Here is a 21170-nt window from a genome sequence, read left to right on the forward strand (position 1 = left end):
TGTTATGACATCACACCAGCAGCATGATGATCTCACTCATTGTGCTGAGCTTCATTTGCTGGGGCCACTCGAGACAATCCCACTTAGCATCAGTCCAGAATGCCATCCCGTTTGTTACATGCAATCGGGTTAGCTACATCGCTCTTGTCAAGCTTTTGTTTACTTGCCAAAAAAAATAGAAGCAATTGCTTCTGGCAAAGAGAAGGTACAAGCTGTCGCAGAGTAGACTTATCCAGCAAAAGCTGAGTTACCGAGGAAGAAGAAGAAGAAGAAGAAGAAGAGTTTGGATTTATATCCCCCCTTTCTCTCCTGTAGGAGACTCAAAGGGGCTTACAATCTCCTTGCCCTTCCCCCCTCACAACAAACACCCTGTGAGGTAGGTGGGGCTGAGAGAGTCTTGGAGAAGCTGTGACTAGCCCAAGGTCACCCAGCTAAGGCGTGTCTTATGGAGTGTACAGGCTAATCTGGAATTCCCCCAGATAAGCCTCCACAGCATCAGGCGGGTAGAAGCGGGGAGATCAAACCAGGGTTCCTGCCAGGTTAGATGCCACACTTAACTCTTAACCTCCTACGCCACTGCAAAGTGCAGCAGCAACAGGCTAGGCACAGCAGAATAAACACCACACCACGAAGTTGTGTTGCTTCCAAGAAGGCTTGATCTTAGGAGCAACATATTCCAATTTTATATCTCCCTTTTGTACAAGATCTCTAACATTTTTTCCATGTTAGCCATATGGATACATGTTTGCGAAGCATACATGGGCACATTTCTTGCGGCCAATCGTACAGTTGTAGTATATATGCCTGGTATCCCCATATTGCCCTAGTAGAGCCCTCTGTTCTTTGGAGGGGAATCTTCTGGAAATCCCTGGCCCGAGAGCTATTCAACTGGCCTCAACGAGGGCCAGGGCCTTTTCGTTCCTGGCCCCTACCTAGTGGAATATGCTCTCGATTGAGATCAGGGCCCTGCGCGACCTGAGTATTTCCGCAGGGCCTGTAAAATGGAGCTATTCCACTGGGCTTTCCCTGATGGCCAGTCAGGTTAACATCTATTTTGGCCTCCAGGGGTGTGGGGAGGGGGGAGCAGGATACTTTTTTGTAAGTCGCCATCTGAAGTCTGGTTTTCAGTAATGATTGTGCTGTTTTATCTATCATCTCTCTCTCTCTCTCTCTCTCTCATCTTCCATCCATCCATCCATCCATCCATCCATCCATCCATCCATCCATCCATCCATCCATCCATCCACCCATCCACCCATCCACCCACCCATCCATCCATCTTCCATCTTCCATCTTCCATCTTCCATCTTCCACCCACCCACCCACCCACCCACCCACCCATCCATCCATCCATCCATCCATCCATCCATCCATCCATCCATCCATCCATCCATCCACCATCCATCCACCATCCATCCACCATCCATCCATCCATCCATCCATCCATCCATCCATCCATCCATCCATCCATCCATCCATCCATCCATCCATCCATCCATCCATCCATCCATCCATCCATCCATCCATCCATCCATCCATCCATCCATCCATCCATCCATCCATCCATCCATCCATCCATCCATCCATCCATCCATCCATCCATCCATCCATCCATCCATCTATCTATCTATCTATCTATCTATCTATCTATCTATCTATCTATCTATCTATCTATCTATCTATCTATCTATCTATCTATCTATCTATGTAAAAATCCAAAAATAAAATAAAATAAATAAAAATAAAAGTCTGGGTGCTAGGACTGAGATGCAGTTGCTGGCAAGGAGTGGAAAGGGCATATTATGAATGAAAACTGGCTATCAAATCAGCTGAGGGGGCGGGGCTCACCTGCCCATTTGTTTACACCGATTTAAATGGCAGAACTGACTGGTCTCTCCTTGTTACCCGCAGGGCCGCTCAAGGGAACAGTGCGCAGGGGAGACAAAAAGCGAAGCAGCTGATATGCCAACTGGCGCTTCGCTGGAGTTTGCCCCTAACAGCGGCAAGCAGAGAGGCGGTGGCACGACCGTCAAAATCATTTTGAAAGAAAGGCATAAGAGAGGTAATGCCCTTTCAGATTAGGCACAATCACTTAAACAAAAAACGCTGGTCTGTCTCTTGTCATGCTTGCTGGGTATGAGTTGGGACCATATTCATGTTTGGATAGGTCTGTTTGCAAACTTATGTTGCATTCCGACATGTTACACATTTTGTTTTTTTTTAATCCTGGGCCCAACTTGTCTGTCCCTGCCTCTAATTTTAAAAGGAAGTTTTTAAAAGCATAAATAGTTTGATATTTTTATGTTGAGACTTACTACTAGGGTGTCTGTGGGCCTGTTGTGCCTGCCCATGAACCAACTAAATTTGTGGTCATTGATTGCCACCCCTTCTTGAATAGATGGCCCTGGCTATGCAGGGGCAAAAAGCAGAAAATAGTTGATATTGGTCTTTTAAAAGATGCAAACAACTGCACTTGCATAAAGAAGTAACAAGCTGAAACTGCTTCCCTGCTTTATAATATAACTCATTCACATTAATGGCCCAGCCGTGGCTCAGGGGATATGTGTCTATTTGATAAATCTAGAAAAGTTAGTTCTCTGACTGGAGAAGCAGCCAGAAGTTCTCAAGATTTGTCCCTGTAGAACAAACACTGTCCAAAATACTTAAAACGGTTCAATACAGTTTCGTGTTTGGGTTTTAACCAGTGGTGGGATCCAAAATTTTTAGTAATAGGCTCCCATGGTGGTGGGATTCAAACTGTGGCGTAGCGCCAATGGGTCTGGGCGGGGCATGACAGGGGCGTGGCCGGGCATTCTGGGGCGGGGCATTCCTGGGCGGGGCTGTGGCAAGGACGCAGCCGCTGCGCCGGTCTTTGGGCGGGAAACGAATGCACGCAGGCGCAGGCTGCCACGCACGCCGGTGCACCTCCTACTAGAAGCTGTCTCTAAGCCTCTTTTTCCTAGTTTTGATAGGCCTGTATCGTCTGCCGGATGGTAACAGTTCAAAAAGAGAGTGTGCTGGATGAGACGGGTCTCTCGGAATATTTTGGGCTTTCTTTCGGCTTCAGGAATTAAAGAGTTCTTCCAAGGAGGGGAGAGGGCAGCCAATAATCCTCTGTGCAGTAGTGATCACCCTTTGGAGCGCCTTCCTATCTGCCACTGTGCAACTGGAGAACCATACACAGATGCAGTAGGTTCAGACACTCTCTATAGCACAGCGGTAAAAGGACACCGGGAGTTTTCCATTCAGTTGTTGTTTCCTTAACAGTCTCATGATGAGCAGACAAGAATAATTGGAAATGACAATAATGCTAGGAAAAGTAGAAGGCAGCAATAGAAGAGGAAAAGTCAGCAGGAGGTGGACTGACTCTATAAAGGAGGCCACGACCCTCAGCGGGGGAGCGGGGGGGGGGGAATGGCGCCCAGGGCAACAATTTAAATTTAATTAAAACTTTTAATTTCACTTTTTAAAATTTAAAATGTTTTAAAAATTAAATATTAATATATATTTAAAATGTAAGCGTTAAGGGTGTCCAGTCTCCGTTTTGTCCTAAGACCCTTTTTCTCCTCCTCCAGCATGCGCCTACAACGGGAAGACGTACTCCCACGGGGAAGTGTGGCACCCGACTTTCCGTTACTTTGTGCCCCTGCCGTGCATCTTGTGCACCTGCCGGGACGGGATCCAGGACTGCCAAAACGTCGTGTGCCCCGGCGAGTACCCTTGCGAAGAGCCTCAGCACGTAGAAGGGAAATGCTGCAAAGTCTGCCCAGGTGAAGTAGCCCCTTCTTCTTCCATCTGAACGGTTTGCATGGCGGCTGCGGGGTGGCACGGCGGGCAGGACAGAAAGGCCGAGGGGGTAACGACCCGACACAGATCGCTTCTTGTTCCGATGCCCGAGAAGACTGGCTGAAACACCTCGGGGATTCGTTCCGCAGATTTCTGACCATAGAAAGTGTTATATATCGGGGGGGGGGGGTTGTTGATTTGATGACATTATTGTATTGTATAGTTATTTTAATAAGATCCCTTAAGGGGAAGGCTTTTGCGTTGGTTCCACTTTTAGCTTGTAATATTGTTTGCCAACTGTGGCCGGCGATGGCCCTGCAGGGCCCAGTCCGGGCCTTGCCTGTGTCCTAATAAAATTCTGTTCTATTTTGGTACTGGGTGGTGTGGAATTATTACAGAACGAAATGTTTATACTGTTCATTCCTGTGTGATGTTTCTTTGCACCAAGCACAGCTGTACTCCACAAGGGGCAGTAAAGCTGGTAAGGTGGACAAATTCAGGGTTCTCTGTACCCTTCCTCTCTTTTGCCGCTGTGTCTTTGTTTACCCAGATTATTATTTCCAGGGACTTCCTTCCTTCCAACCGCCTCCTCTCCGTCCTCTTCTTCTGTCTTTCTCCCTCCTGTATCTTCCTTGAGTGCAAACATGCTGTCGACAACTGTCGCCGTCCTCTAGTTCGAAAGCTCGATAGAACGCCTCTTCTGCCTTTTGTATCACAGAATGGGTTTCGGAAACAATAAAGAACTTCTGCTTCTTTCGGGAAGCAACAAGCCTCGTCTGGGCTTTATTCCAAAAGCCGCCTTCCCCCTTCTCACTCTGCAAAAAGCTCTCTAGCCCGATGCATATGAACATAAACAGAAAATGCATAAGAATCTTCTTACGTTTAACAGTTTTCCATAATGAAACTGACGAGAGCCAAAGCGGATATGATTCTGGAACTGCTAGCTGTGGAGTTCCCAGGGGTTTACTTTTTAATATGAATATGAAGTCGCACAAGTCGTCCCTTTAAGAACATAAGAACATAAGAACAAGCCAGCTGGATCAGACCAGAGTCCATCTAGTCCAGCTCTCTGCTACTCGCAGTGGCCCACCAGGTGCCTTTGGGAGCTCACCTGCAGGAGGTGAAAGCAAGGGCCTTCTGCGGCTGTTGCTCCCGAGCACCTGGTCTGCTAAGGCATTTGCAATCTCAGATCAAGGAGGATCAAGATTGGTAGCCATAGATTGACTTCTCCTCCATAAATCTGTCCAAGCCCCTTTTAAAGCTATCCAGGTGAGTGGCCGTCACCACCTCCTGTGGCAGCATATTCCAAACACCAATCACACGTTGTGTGAAGAAGTGTTTCCTTTTATTAGTCCTAATTCTTCCCCCCAGCATTTTCAATGAATGCCCCCTGGTTCTAGTATTGTGAGAAAGAGAGAAAAATGTCTCTCTGTCAACATTTTCTACCCCATGCATAATTTTATAGACTTCAATCCTATCCCCCCTCAGACGCCTCCTCTCCAAACTAAAGAGTCCCAAACGCTGCAGCCTCTCCTCATAAGGAAGGTGCTCCAGTCCCTCAATCATCCTTGTTGCCCTTCTCTGCACTTTTTCTATCTCTTCGATATCCTTTTTGAGATGCGGCGACCAGAACTGAACACAGGACTCCAAGTGCGGTCACACCACTGCTTTATATAAGGGCATGACAATCTTTCTCCTGTTAGGGAAATATCTGGGCACTGCTACACACATTCCAGGGGAGCAAACCAAAGATCCTGGGAGCCATTTATCCTTGAACAAATTACACACCGGAAGATCAGCAATGTTTGAGTCCGGGAACATCTAGAGTCCGACAAGGGTTTGGGGGGCATGAACTTCCACGAGTCAAACCTCCCTTCATCAGCTCCCAGAAGGTTTAAATCTTCTTTCCCTCTTGCTATGCTTCGGATTGAAAACAGGCCTCTGTGCACCCAGTAATTGAATTGGAACAAACAGAACCCAGGAACTCCATTCGCAGAACTCTGAAGGCCTCTTTTGGGATGGCTCCACTCCAGGAACTAATCAGACCCCAACATGCGTCGCTTCAACGAGGTGGCTTTACCGCCTGCCCTTGAACCAATTCCTGAGGTCACAGGTCAAGCTCATCCTCTTCTTCCTCTGCTTCTTCTATCTGAACACTGCTCTGCTGGGGGACTGATGTTGTGAAGTCTCAAACTTCACCTCAGCTTTGAGCTCCCCAGACTGCTTCTGGCATGCCCCATTCTCCCCGAATCTGCCCAGTTTGCCCCCTCACACAGTAAGGAGACAGTGGCTTCCTTCATGGGGTTCTTGCGAGAGTTCGGCAACTAATGTACTCCGTCTTCACTGGTGACCGTAACCGATAGGATTAAAGAGTACTAGCGGCAAGCCAAGTTGAGGACAGTGATCGCAAAGAGGAAGAAAATAGACCGGGGGTGCGAAAATAGGCCGAATAACTTTGGAACAAGGTGGACGTTGACCAAGACGAATATTCGTTCTAGACTTCGTTTGGTTCTATCAGAGCAAAAGCGGGAACATTTGATGTAGGTTTGATATAAAAATGTCAGTGGTGTAACCAAATTTGGAAGTTGACCTTGAATATCTTCAGCTGGTGTCTGGGTGGTCTTCAATCGGCCATCGTGAAACTGGAAGACGTTATAGTCAGAATTCTAAAATAAATTCTCCCAAACTATTCTTTAGTGAGAAAAGTAAGAGAAACACAATAATGCTCTCCAAGGAAAAACGACCGTCACTGTGTTCTGGATAGGCCTAGTTCTGGAGTTAATATGCTGGCGTGTAAAACATTAATGACAAACGTTGTGATGGGAAAAGCGAAACATTGATAGTTTTATATGCGATGAGAAGCTAGAAGCCGTCTCTAGAATTGTGGCAGGTTAAGAATAAGCATGCTTAGGCCAAACCCAGGAATTATACCAGTGGTGGGATCCAAAAATTTTAGTAATAGGTTCCCATGGTGGTGGGATTCCAACAGTGGTGTAGCACCAATGGGGCTGGGCGGGGCACGATGGGGGTGTGGCCAGGCATTCCGGGGGCGGGGCATTAATAATTTCTCTGTTACTGTTAAAAACTCTTACTGTAAAAAAAAAGTTCCTAATTTCCAGCTGGTATCTTTCTGTCCATAATTTAAACTCATTATAGCAAGTCCTGTTATCTACTGCCAACAGAAACAACTACTTCTCCTCTAATTGACTGCCTGTCAAATACTTAATACTTTCAAATACTTAATTTTGTTTCTAGAAATCAAAAGAAGGAGACTTCCCTTAAACAAGGAACTTTACCATATTTCGTAAAACATGTTTTAAAAAAAAAACAGCCCAACAGGGGAGAGATCGATCCCTGCTTTTCTACCTTCGCTAACCAGCCACATAGAAAACAACAGGACTTTATGATTTTGGGACCTAATGGAATTTCTAACGGAAAAGCAGACCCAATTAGTAACCCCCTCTCGGCACACACACTAAATAATTAGGTGAAACTCCACTCTCGGAACCGGGTGAGAACCTGTTGATCCCAACCTCTCTTGAATTCATTATACATAACAGAGAGTTGAAATGCCTTCCTGATGTGTGATTGTAAGGATGGTAGGTGGGGCAGAGAGGACTTTTCTCCTGTAGTGGAACTTGGGCTGTGGAATTTTCACACTGACTCATTATTCCATTGGATAAATAATATACGCCGCATAAGAGCTGAACCAGAGCTAAAGTAGCTAGCCCCAGGTTGGGAAATTCCAGGTTATTTGTGAGGAGGGTAGTGACTGGGGAGAAGAGAGGACCTCAGCAACACTCAAAAGTGGTCATTTTCTCTGTTGCCTGGAGATCAGTTGTCATCCAAGGAGATCTCCGTCCACCACGCAGAAGTTGGTAACCCATCTACCCTAACATGTTGTTCCCTACGTGGGCCAGAATTGCCCATGGAAGTCCACCAACGAGGCATGAATTTGATAGCTCTCCCTTGCAGGGGATATTCAGAAGTACTTTGTTTCTGAACATATATTGGAACACACTGCACACACGTATACCCATAGCTTCAGAGGAAAGCTGTGATGGTCTTCAGTAGACCAGAAGACCATTCCTTTCACATCCTGCGTGTGAGTTCCCAAAGGGACCTGGTGGGCCACTGCGAGTAGCAGAGTGCTGGACTAGATGGACTCTGGTCTGATCCAGCAGGTGCGTTCTTACATTCTTAGATGCAGGGGTCTGCAACCTGCGACTCTCCAGATGTTCATGGACTACAAACCCCATCAGCCCCTGCCAGCATGGAGAGCCGCAGGTTGGAGACCCCTGGATCTGCCTGGTAGCACCTTGAGGCCAACAAGATTTTCAGGGTATGAAGAAGAAGACAAAAAACAAGAAGAGGAAGAAGAAGAATTTGGATTTATACCCAATTTTTTTCTCCTGTAAAGAGTCTCAAAGCAGTTTACAAGCTCCTTTCCCTTCCTCTCCCCACAACAGACTTTTTGTGAGGCAGGTGGGACTGAGAGAGTCCTGAGAGAACTGCAACTACCTCAAGGTCCCCCAGCAGGCTTCATGTAGAGAAGTGCAGAAACAAATCCATTTTTTCCAAATTAGAGTCTGCCGCTCGTATGGTTCTTCAGATCAGAGTCCATGGGTTTTAACCACTACACCACACTAGCTCTTGGGAGTTCCTTTTGCCAGATATCAGAGGTCTGACTCTTGAAAACTCATACCCCAAAACTCTTCTGGGTCTGTAAGATGTCACTGGACTTGAATTTGCTATTTCACTTACAGGTGAAGATGATACACACGAAGGGGACTTATACAGTTAGACCCTCGGTCTGTCATGGTCAGCACCATCTGCTCTGACTGGCAATGTTGTAGCAGCGGATTTACTCAAATCCGCTGCTTTAACTGGTTATGGGCCCAGATTCTGCCTTTATTCGTGGGTAACTGTTTGTGTTGTGGTGTGCTAAACAGTTTACGGCTGCACCATGGCTGCATCTTTTGCTGGCTTGCCTTTTGAGCGGCTATCAGAGCATAATTATGTGACCTGGTGCTTGAAGATGAAGGCTTATCTTCTGCGTGAAGATTTGTGGTCTGTTGTGGAAACACCCCTCCCTGCTCAGCCCACAGCTGCACAGATAAGTCTCCAGATAAGTCTCCAGCCAAGTTATTGTGCATCAACTACTACCAGATCCTTTGAACTGGAGATACTGGGAATAGACATGGCTGACATTGATAGATCAGTTGTCAGACTTAGTAGAAGACAGCATGTGTATTTATTTATTTGTCTTATTTATATCCTGTATTTTTCCCAGTGGGGACCCCAAACAGCTTATGCAGTTCTCCTCTCCACCATTTTAACCTCATAACAAGCCTGTAGAGTCAGCTAGGCTTAGAGTAACTGACCCAAGGTTTCCAATTTTTTTCAAAAATATTCATTTTATTTAACAGATTTAACCCCCCCCCCTCCCCACAGCTTTCTGCCCTTGTGGGACCACCGAAGCAACTAACAAATTATAATGTTCTGATTAAAAGTTCATCTTAAAAGCCATTAAAACCAACACCATCAAAACCAGAGCGTCAACTTAATACAAAATATATAATAACATAGAAAACTTTAGGTGTGAGCGAGAGGGAAGAAAAGGGATTCAACCATAAAGATGTAGCCACGTAGAGCTTGAAGGGATCTCAGTGGTCATCTAGTCCAACCCGCGGCACAATGTAGGAAATTCACAACCACCTTCCCCATCCCAATCCCCCAGTGCCCCCTACACTGTGCCCAGAGGAAGAAAAAACAAGCTAACATCTCTAATCTGTCTTGGAGGAAAATTCCTTCCGGACCCCAGAGTGGCGAGATCGACATGACCTGGGCGTGTAAAAAAGGGCCATGAGATCGAATCACTGACTCATCCCATTCTGCCCTCCCTCTCCCACCCTGTCTAAATTCACAGAATCAGCCTTGGGTCTGATGGCCGTCTAGTCTCTGCTCAAAAACCTCCGAAGAAAGAGAGCCCACCACCTCCCAAGGAAGCCTGTCCACTGAGGACCTATTCTGTTAGGAAGTTTGGCCAAAAAACTCTTTTCACTTAATTTCGACCTGTCTGGTCTGACCTTCAAGGGCAGCAGAAGACAACTAGGCAGCATCCTCTACACAACAACCCTTCAAGTAGAGAGTTATCATATAACCTCTCAGATGTCTCGTCTCCATGGTAAACATGACCAGCAACTTTTCTGTAGAGGACTTGGTCTCCGGGCCTCTCATTTGGGCTCGTTCCAGTTTCTCCACAACCTTCTTAAACTACGTAGGCAAAACTGGAATGGGTTCAGAGGAGGGCAACCAAAATGGTCAAAGGTCCAGAATCCATGCCCTACAAGGAGAGACTTGGGGAGCTGGGGATGTTTAGTTTGGTGAAGAGAAGGTTGAGAGGGGACATGATAGCCATGTTTAGATATTGGAAGGGATGTCATGTTGGTGAGGGAGCAAGCTTGTTTTCTGCTTCTCCAGAGATTAGGACAGTGGTGGGATTTTTTAGTAACTGGTTCCCATGGTGGTGGGATTCAAACAGTGGCGTAGCGCCAATGGGGCTGGGTGGAGCACGGCGGGGGCGGGCATTCTGGGGGCGGGGCATTAATAATTTCTCTGTTACTGTAAAAAACTCTTACTGTAAAAAAAAGTTCCTAATTTCCAGCTGGTATTTTTCTGTCCATCATTTAAACTCATTCTAGCAAGTCCTATCGTCTGCTGCCAACAGAAATAACTACTTCTCCTCTAATTGACTGCCTGTCAAATACTTAATACTCAAGTTCAAGTTCAAAGACCTTTATTAGGCATTAAACTTAATACTTTCAAATACTTAATTTTGTTTCTAGAAATCAAAAGAAGGAGACTTTTCTGAAACAGGGAACTTGACCATATTTCTAAAACATGTTTTTAAAACAGCCCAACGGGGAGAATTATCCCATTTTCTACCTTTGCTAACCAGCCACATAGGAAACAACAGGACTTTATGATTTTTGGACCTAATGGGATTTCTAACGGAAAAGCAGACCCAATTAGTAACCCCCTCTCGGCACACACAAATATTTAGTAACCCACTCTGGGGAACTGGTGAGAACCTGCTGGATCCCACCTCTGGATTAGGACCAGGACAGGAGTAACGGGTTCAAGGTGCAGGAAAAGAGATTCCACCTAAACATCAGGAAAAACTTCTATTTGACAGAGGAGTTCACTACCTCAGAGTGTGGTGGAGTCTCGTTCTTTGGAGGTTTTTAAAGAGAGGCTGGACGGCCATCTGACAGGAGTGCTTAGATCGTGTGTTCCTGCGTTGCAGGGGGTTGGACTGGATGGCCCTTGGGGGTCTCTTCCAACTCTAGGATTTTATGAACACAGCACTCTACGTGAACACAATACTCTACTCCCACCAGAGCAAAGTAATACAATCTTTTTGGATGTTCTGGGAACTATTCTTCGGTTGATGCAGCCCGGATCGCATTTGACTTTTGAAAGCTACTACATCATACTGCTGACTTGTGTTCATTCACAAAGACCGCTGCATACTTTTTGTTCACGCGACTGCTGAGATAGCTCCCCGTCGTCCTACAACGATGCATTTGTTTTTTCCTCCCTAAATTCAGAAGTTGGCAATTCACCCCCACTGAAATTCATCTTCTCAGCTTCTGCCCAGTTGTCTCAGCCTGCTGAGATCACCCTAACTCTGTCGACTACGTATTTGCTACCCCTCCTGATTTAGTATCATCTGCAAATTTCAAGAGCATCCCCTCTGTCCCAGCGTGGTGTAGTGGTTAAGAGCAGGTGCGCTCTGATCTGGAGAACTGGGTTTGATCCCCTCTGCCACTTGAGCTGTGGAGGCTTGTCTGGGGAACCAGATTAGCTTGTGCACTCCAACACATGCCAGCTGGGTTTCCTTGGTCTAGTCACGGTTCTTCTGAGCTCTCTCAGCCCCACCCACCTCACAGGGTGCTTGTTGTGAGGGGGGAAGGGAAAGGAGATTGTAAGCCCCTTTGAGTCTCCTGCAGGAGAGAAAGGGGGGATATAAATCCAAACTCTTCTTCCTCTTCTTCTTCATTCAAGTCATTTCTAAAGGTGTTGAACGACACAGGGCTCAGGACAGATTCCCCAAAACGCTGCATCTGTTACTCTGCTCCAAGGTGGGGAACCATTAAAAAGCACTCTTTGGGTGTGATCTGACAACCAGTTACAAATCCACCCGACAGTAATAGGATCCAAATCACATGTTACCAGCCTACCAACAACAATATCAGATCCTAGTCCCTCACTGTTTGTTTCAAAGGGTAGCCCTGTTGCTCTGCAGTAGGATTATCAACCAGTGGTTCTCAACCTTCCCAATGCCGCGACCCTTTAATACAGTTCCTCACGTTGTGGTGACCCCCCAACTATAAAATTGGTTTATATAAAATATAAACAGACCATTTTCTGATGGTCTTGGGCGACCCCTGTGGAAGGTCATTCGACCCCCAAAGCAGTGGTGGGATCCAAAAATTTTAGTAACAGGTTCCCACGGTGGTGGGATTCAAACAGTGGCGTAGCGCCAATGGAGCTGGGCGGGGCACGACCGGGGCGTGGCCGGGCAGTCCGGGGGCGGGGCATTAATAATTTCTCTGTTACTGTAAAAAACTCTTACTGTAAAAAAAGTTCCTAATTTCTAGCTGGTATTTTTCCGTCCATAATTTAAACTCATTCTAGCAAGTCCTATCATCTACTGCCAACAGAAACAACTACTTCTCCTCTAATTGACTGCCTGTCAAATGCTTAATACTTTCAAATACTTAATTTTGTTTCTAGAAATCAAAAGAAGGATACTTTTCTTAAACAAGGAACTTGACCATATTTCTAAAACATGTTTTTAAAACAGCCCAACGGGGAGAATTATCCCGTTTTCTAGCTTCGCTAACCAGCCACATAGGAAACAACAGGACTTGATGATTTTTGGACCTAATGGGATTTCTAACGGAAAAGCGGACCCAATTAGTAACCCCCTCTCGGCACACACAAATAATTAGTAACCCACTCTCGGGAACTGGTGAGAACCTGCTGGATCCAACCTCTGCCCCAAAGGGGTCGCGACCCCCAGATTGAGAGCCACTGCTAACCCAAGAGTGGTTGAATTGTGGTTTGCAAACTGCATGTAACTCTTTGCCACATAATGTGTGGCTCTTGGCCAGGGAGGATAGTCGGTGGATTGGCCTCTCCTTGCCTGTCTCTCACGGCTGCCCTTTGCTATGTGTCAGGAAGGGTAGCTCGGGCACGGGCTTTGGAGGAAGAAGTCCCCAACCAAGGCCCCACACCCCCTGTATTTCTTACCACCTTGACAACATATCAGCCAGATTTTAAGACGTTCCACAGATGTCTTTTTTTGCGCTGTGCAGAACAGACCGATGTGCGTGTGATGATAAAAAAGTGGGTGTGATATTTGTGCGTGCCTTGTGGCTCTCAAATATCAGACGTTTGTTCTGTGTGGCCAATCTGGCTACTCCTGACCTAACTGTTGTACCCCATTGGCTGGCACTAGTACAGCAGAGAGAGAAGTTTATTATATCACTCACCCAGACATGCTAAATGAGTGACTGAAGAGCTGCGCATCTCAAAGAGCTGCATCACATCTCAAAAAGGATGTTGAAGAGATAGAAAAAGTGCAGAGAAGGGCAACGAGGATGATTGAGGGACTAGAGCACCTTCCTTATGAGGAGAGGCTGCAGCGTGTGGGACTCTATAGTTTGGAGAGGAGACGTCTGCGGGGGGATAGGATTGAAGTCTATAAAATTATGCACGGGGTAGAAAATGTGGACAGAGAGAAGTTTTTCTCTCTTTCTCACAATACTAGAACCAGGGGGCATCCATTGAAAATGCTGGGGGGAAGAATTAGGACTAATAAAAGGAAACACTTCTTCAAGCAACGTGAGATTGGTGTTTGGAATATGCTGCCCCAGGAGGTGGTGATGGCCACTCACCTGGATAGCTTTAAAAAGGGCTTGGACAGATTTATGGAGGAGAAGTCGATGTATGGCTACCAATCTTGATCCTTCTTGATCTGAGGTTGCAAATGCCTTAACAGACCGGGTGCTCGGGAGCAACAGCCGCAGAAGGCCATTGCTTTCACATCCTGCACGTGAGCTCCCAAAGGCATCTGGTGGGCCACTGCGAGTAGCAGAGAGCTGGATTAGATGGACTCTGGTCTGATCCAGCAGGCTTGTTCTTATGTTCATATGTTCTTATGCGCATGATGGCCCCTTCCTGTATGACCCTTGAGCCAATTTGTGCGCCTTTCCCTTCCTGCGTCCCTAATAAACCACCACAACTGACTTTGCGATCTGTGTCCTTCCAGGTGACGAGACAGCGGCCGCCACAGCGGACAACCCCAACAAATGCCGAGTGACCATCTACATGTTCATTGCTTCCAGCTCTGAAAAAGATAACTTGAGGAAAATCGCCATCGAGAGGGAATCCTCAGACTATGTGGAAATCTATATCTGGAAGCTGGTGAAAGGTAGGTGCCTTTTGCCCTTGTTCTGTGGGGCTCAGGTGGGTCTTGCCGGTTTGTTTTTTAGCAGCACTAACTTGGAGCCGGGAATATACAAAGCATGTGCAGAGCAGTGTCTAAACTTGAGCAGAGATGCATCACACAAGAAACTCAAAGGAGGCAGATCCAGAGTGGACATTACTCCAGCAGAGGTCTGTGCTTCACCTTGTGGGGTTCATAGAGTTGGAAGAGACCACAAAGGGCCATCAAGTCCAACCCCCTGCCATGCAGGAACACACAATCAAAGCACTCCTGACAGATGGCCATCCAGCCTCTCTTTTAAAAACCTCCAAAGGAGGAGACTCCACCACCCTCCGAGGTAGTGCATTCCACTGTCGAACAGCCCAGACTGTCAGGAAGTTCTTCCTAATGTTTAGGTGGAATCCCTTTTCCTTCCCCTTGAACCCATGACTTCTGGGCTTAGTCTCCGAGGCAGCAGAAAACAAGCTTGCTCCCTCACCAACATGGCATCCCTTCAAATATTTAGCATGGCTATCATGCCACCACTTGACCTTCTCTTCACCAAACTAAACATCCCCAGCTCCCTAAGTCTCTCCTCGTAGGGCATGGAATCCAGACCTTTGACCATTTTGGTTGCCCTCCTCTGGGCACATTCCAGCTTGTCAATATTCTTCTTAAATTCCTGTGCCCAGAACTGAACACAGCAGTCAGGGTGAGGTCTGACCAATGAAGAGTACAGTGATACAATTACTTCCCTCGATCTAGACACTATACTCTTATTGACGCATCCCAGAATTGCATTGGCTTTCTTGGCTGCCATATCACACTGCTGATTCAAGTTCAGTTTGTGGTCTACTAAGACTCTCAGCCTTACCTGCTTCACAAGGTGTCTATTGCAGGGAGAGGAACGGAAGGAGTTTGTAAGCCACTTTGAGATTCTTTACAGGAGAGAAAGGCAGGGTATAAATCCAAACGCTTCTACTTCTTCTTCTTCTAAGCACGATTTGCTCAAACCTTTCTGGCAATTTCTGTGTGTTCATTTTTAGGTATATTTCACCTGGTTCAGATCCAGAAGGTGAACAAACTGGAGTTCAGGAAAGAAGTCCAGAACTTCCGGATGCTCTCCCACACAAACGAAGGTACAGATGATACAACTGAAAAGATGGAGAACGGGCCAGGTCACTTTGAGGCAGAGGTGGGATCCAGCAGGTTCTCACAGGTTCCCGAGAGTAGGTTCCTAATTATTTGTGTGTGCCGAGAGGGGGTTACTAATTGGTGATTTTGCCACGTGATTTTTGCCTTAGTTGCGCCCCTCCTCTCAGCAGTAGAGCGCAGAACTTGAAGCAGTCTAGCAGGAGGTGCACCGGCGTGCATGGCAGCCTGCGCCTGCGTGCATTCGTTTCCCGCCCAAGGACCGGCGCAGTGGCTGTGTCCTTGCCACAGCCCCGCCCATGAATGCCCCGCCCCCGGAATGCCCGGCCACGCCCCTGTCGTGCCCCGCCCAGCCCCATTGGCTCTATGGCCCAGTTTGAATCCCACCACCATGGGAACCTGTCACTAAAATTTTTGGATCCCACCACTGCTTTGAGGGTGTTGCTGACGTCAGTTCTCTAGGGGGAAATGGCAGTTCTTTGGAGGGAAAATTCTATGGTATCATAGCCCAGCGGAGCTCCTCCCCCCCCCCAACTCCATCCTTGCATCTCCACCAGCCACTATCACTGGTCACTCCTGGCCACCCGCATGGGATGGGGGTGCAGGCAGGCCTGCCAGAGCCAGGCTAGGAAACTCCTGAGGTTTTGAGGATGGAACCTAGGGTGGACAGGGCCCACAGTGGGGTACAAAAATTGTGCTCTGTTAGCCGCTCAAAAGGCAAGCCACAAAAGACGCAGCCACGGTGCAGCCGTAAACTGTTTAGCACACAGCAACACAAGCAGTTACTCACGAGTAAAGGCAGAATCTGGGCCCATAACCAGTTGAAGCAGCGGATTTACTCGGAGCAGACCACCTTGTAGGATGCAATGTAGACAAGAATTGATACACACAGAGTCACCAGTGCAGTTCTATTTATTGCTATCTATTTATTGATTTTATTTATTGGTTATAGTTATATACCGCCCTCTCCCGGAAGGCTCGGGGCGGTGAACAACAGAAACATAAATAGAGCACAATAAAACCAAGACTAAAATCAATTTAAATATTAGTTATTTTGGCTCTATATAAAATAAAACCCCACTCCATTAAAACGCAGCATTCTAAAATCAACATAATAGATGGCACCTACTATCTAGTCCCCTAAAAGAAAGAAGGGGGGGATGGCAGGATCCACTGATGTTATAAAGTGCTTCGCCAGACCACAGGTGTTTCTAGGCCAGTGATGGCGAACCTTTTCGAGACCGAGTGCCCAAATTGCCACCCAAAACCCACTTATTTATCGCAAAGTGCCAACACAGCAATTTAACCTGAATACTGAGGTTTTAGTTTAGAAAAAACGGTTGGCTCCAAGACGTGCATTGTTTGGGAGTAAGCTTGGGGATAGTCGGTGGCTTTGCTTTGAAGCAACCGTGCAACACTTCCAACGGGTGAATCATGACCCTAGGAGGATTTACTCAGAAGCAAGCCCCTTTGCCAGCAACCAAGCTTACTCCCAGGTAAAGGATCGCGCTTTAGTTCTTCCCATGAAAATCAGTGGGGTTTAACAGTGCTTAACAGGGTTACCTACACTGCTTCCCCCAAACTAGGTCTTTGGTTTAATGCTAATAATTGAACCCAGTGGCCCAGGCCAGCCTAGATGTGTGGGGGGTGGGGGGGATGATTCTGCTTGCGCGTGCCCACAGAGAGGGCTCTGAGTGCCACCTCTGGCACCCGTGCCATAGGTTCGCCACCACTGTTCTAGGCACACATCACACTGCTGTCTGTGCTAACTATATACAAAAGTGGTACCAATCAGGTGCCCTCACCTTATCAGGTTTTGCCCATGGTACAAGCTGTGCACTCGGTACTAATCTGCACACGGCACCTGTCAGAAGGAGGGTCCAGCTGTCATTTAGATTTTGCTCATCTAAACATTCACACATGTTCTGACAGAGTCCACCCTACAAACCAGCCATTTTCTCCAGCGGAGCTGATGATTGTAGTCTAGAGACCATCTAGAATTCCGGCATCCCTGCTTCACGTCCTGGAGCATAGGACTGCCTGTGTGGAGTCCCCTTTGCCTGCGGCCAGTTGGAGTGGGGACAGGGGATAAATTAAACATTAATTAAAAACACAGTAATTAATGCTGCAAGCATAAGGATGTCCTTTCTGGGTGCAACTCCAAAAGTGACCGTGGGTAACTCTAAGAATCCCCAGAAACTCTGTGGCATAGCCATAGATTTTTCTGACTATTCCTAGAGCTATCCGTGGTCCCTTCCAAATAATTCCTGGAACTGACATCACGACACCCCTCCAAACCGTAACCCTGCTCTACTGCCCTCCCATCAATTGCCAATAGGGTTGCATAAGGTGAATAAGAACAGAAGAACAGAAGAACAAGCCAGCTGGATCAGACCAGAGTCCATCTAGTCCAGCTCTCTGCTACTCGCAGTGGCCCACCAGGTGCCTTTGGGAGCTCACGTGCAGGAGGTGAGAGCAATGGCCTTCTGCGGCTGCTGCTCCCGAGCACCTGGACTGTTAAGGCATTTGCAATCTCAGATCAAAGAGGATCGAGATTGGTAGCCATAGATCGACTTCTCCTCCATAAATCTGTCCAAGTTCTTTTAAAGCTATCCAGGTTAGTGGCCATCACCACCTCCTGTGGCAGCATCTTCCAAACACCAATCCCACGTTGCGTGAAGAAGTGTTTCCTTTTATTAATCCTAATTCTTCCCCCCAAATAAACAAATAAAGTTATTACGGCCATGCCCCCAGGCACCATTTAGGGCTGGTACGCCACTGGCTGGACCCCAGTATCTTTTCCTCTTTTCCTGAGCCCTCTGGGGGAGGGCGGCATATAAACCAAACAGACAGACAGACAGACAGACAGACAGACAGACAGACAGACAGACAGACAGACAGACAGTCTTCTTGGTTGCCCACTTCGTCCAGCCCTTATGGAAAAAAACTATGATGTTGCTCTCAGCACATTCAAAGGGGCTAGAGGAGTCGGTAAGTTTCTCTACCCAGGTCTGCCAGCTGCTTTGGGAAAGCGATTGAGCAATTTAGGGAGGGGAGGGGCAACCGACTCCCGCTCTCCCAACATATTAAAAATTGCTGCCGCCACAGCATTCCGGATAGCATGCAAATGGTGCTTTATCAAAAGCTTCAAGAACAAAGAATGCGGCAAGCAAAGAACAGAACTTCCCCCGGGGGGCTGTTGGCGTTGAGGGACGCTTCCAACCTTCCAATCCAAATTTCCCACCCAGATGTTGGGAGTTCTGAAGAACTTCTTTCTATAGCTCAGCTGATGCCCCTGGAGTTCTCCCAACGTCTGTTTGGATTTCTGGATTTTGTGAAGAGGCCTATGTCGGCCCACTGAGTTCCCTGCTGTGCTATGTTTTGAAACGCCTTTGCCTCCCTCCACACTTCTGATAGAGAGGCAGCATGGTAGAGTGGCTACGATGTCGGACCATAGAATCATAGAGTTGGAAGAAATTTTTCTTTCTTTCTCACAATACTAGAACCAGGGGGCATCCATTGAAAATGCTGGGGGGAAGAATTAGGACTAATAAAAGGAAACACTTCTTCACGCAACGTGGGATTGGTGTTTGGAATATGCTGCCACAGGAGGTGGTGACGGCCACTAACCTGGATAGCTTTCAAAGGGGCTTGGACAGATTTATGGAGGAGAAGTCGATCTATGGCTACCAATCTTGATCCTCCATGATCTGAGATTGCAAAGGCCTTAGCAGACCAGGTGCTCGGGAGCAGAGCAGCAGAAGGCCATTGCTTTCACCTCCTGTATGTGAGCTCCCAAAGGTACCTGGTGGGCCACTGTGAGTAGCAGAGTGCTGGACTAGATGGACTCTGGTTTGATCCAGCAGGCTAGTTCTTATGTTCTTATGTTCTTAAATCTTGTGGATCTTTAAGGTGCTACTGAACTTGAATCTATTTTTTTCCCCAAGTGAAGGATAAAAGTCTGTAAATAGTGTTTTGTCTTTGTAGGGTATGCATTGCAAGGGAATCATGACAAATAAACTTTCTTCCATCTCCCTTCTCCTTCTAGCTTATTGGAACGCATTTTTGGTGCAGGGACCAGAAGTGAAACTCGCCGAGGGCTCAGACAAAGAAATGAGGAACTTATAAGAAGAGTGGGAAAACGAGAGAGTGTGCATATCATATTAATATATACGAGCCAATTGCTTTATTCGATCGCTGCTCGCAGCAGCGAAAGGACACGATCCACCGCCGGCGCTGGGAAAACACTATCGAATCACCTACGTCCCTGTGAATAACCCGGCCATTTGGAGACCTGGTCCGAATTCTTACAGATGTTAGAGTAGCTGGCCTCCAGGTAAACAAACGGAAGGGGGGAAACTTAACCCCAAAACAACAGAACTAACAGCCCCATCCAAAGTGGGGGGGGGGGACATATTATTGGGAACGGTCCAGGGCTACACCGGTGGATCTGTGCTCTCCGGGGCATTTGCCCCAATGAAGAGCGAATTCACTTGAACATGACCACCAGTGGCGTATCTGCCAGAGGAACATGGGGGAACTGACCCCGGGCGCCACCCATTAGATCACGTGGGGGGCCCTGGGGGGCCTGCAGCAGGGTCCCAGTCTGGCTGCTCCTGAAAGAGCAACCAGGCCAGGAACGTGCCGTGGGTCTGCCGGGCACCCCTCAGCCCAGCCCAGCCCAGCCCAGCCCAGCCCCGCTGCCTGGGACTGCCGCCACGCTCATCCACCTTTTAGGTGGTATAAATCCGTTAAGCCCAATGGGGCTTTCTGGTGATAGGGAAGGTTTGTTTGCCTTTTTAGCCTCCCCACACCACTGGAAGGCCTCCTCGGGAGCAGAGCCCTGGCGAGCCAGCAACGCTGCGTCCGTGTGCTCTGCTGTTTGGATGGGGCTGTAAGTACCCTGGCCAAGGACCAAGAATAAATCCACACGCAGTGCCCACAAATTCAATTATGACAATTATGTAAATAATACAACATTATAATATAGTATATATATATGTATTTATTGCCAGCTAAAAACAACAAAAACAGTACAAACAGGCCATTCATAGCCTACGTTACAAAGGTATTCATACACAAATCTATCTATATATATATAAAAATCTATCAGTGCGTTTTTCTGCTGACAGGTAATCTCCCAAACTACTGGACCGATTGCTTTGAAATTTTCACACAACATCGCATTTGCGTGCGGCCAGGTTTCCATACTGTTTCCACACCTCCTGTTGTGTACATGTCACAACTGTGCCAGTTATTGGGCACATGCCACACCTGTGACAGTTGGAACCACAGTTCTGTTCCGCAACAGTGCCATCTGCTGGCCGTCAAAGCAACACCCTCTGATACAAGGGAAACAACCATGCCTTCCTTGAAAACCACTGCCATCTGGAGTGAAAGGGATGGGGCGGGCCATCTGCACATGACCCACCCACCCTAGCAGAGGAAGGGGAAGGTGAGGGAGGGTCCAGGGGTTTGCTGGACCAAACGCTCTGAAATTTGAACACAATGTAGCTCGTGCCTCCCAGCGTGTTTTATGCTAGGTAATTCGCCTGCAAGGGAAGGGAGTGAAAGGGACAGGACCAGCCACCTGGACATGGCCCACCCACCCTAGCAGAGGAAGGGGAACGTTAGGGAGGGACGGGGCAGGGTGCCATGCAAGGGAACAGGAGAGCGGGAGGGGAGCGAGGGACCCCTTGCCCCTCCCCTCCCTTGCAAGCATTGTGCAATGACA

At 47.5% G+C, this 21170-nt stretch overlaps 1 protein-coding gene across 1 annotated transcript in view; it reads left to right on the forward strand.

The window, feature by feature from the left end:
- Positions 1-20573, forward strand: part of CHRDL2 (chordin like 2) — a 52869-nt gene extending 32296 nt beyond the window's left edge. Inside the window, exons 7-11 of the mRNA XM_048494755.1 lie at positions 1912-2062; positions 3576-3770; positions 14129-14290; positions 15331-15423; positions 19485-20573. Coding sequence (XP_048350712.1) covers positions 1912-2062; positions 3576-3770; positions 14129-14290; positions 15331-15423; positions 19485-19564 — 681 coding nt within the window. The 3' untranslated portion in view covers positions 19565-20573. The remainder of the gene's footprint in view (positions 1-1911; positions 2063-3575; positions 3771-14128; positions 14291-15330; positions 15424-19484) is intronic.
- The last annotated feature ends 597 nt before the right edge of the window (positions 20574-21170 follow it).

This window comes from Sphaerodactylus townsendi, linkage group LG04 (assembly GCF_021028975.2).
Source record: "Sphaerodactylus townsendi isolate TG3544 linkage group LG04, MPM_Stown_v2.3, whole genome shotgun sequence".
Taxonomy (NCBI): Eukaryota; Metazoa; Chordata; class Lepidosauria; order Squamata; family Sphaerodactylidae; genus Sphaerodactylus; species Sphaerodactylus townsendi.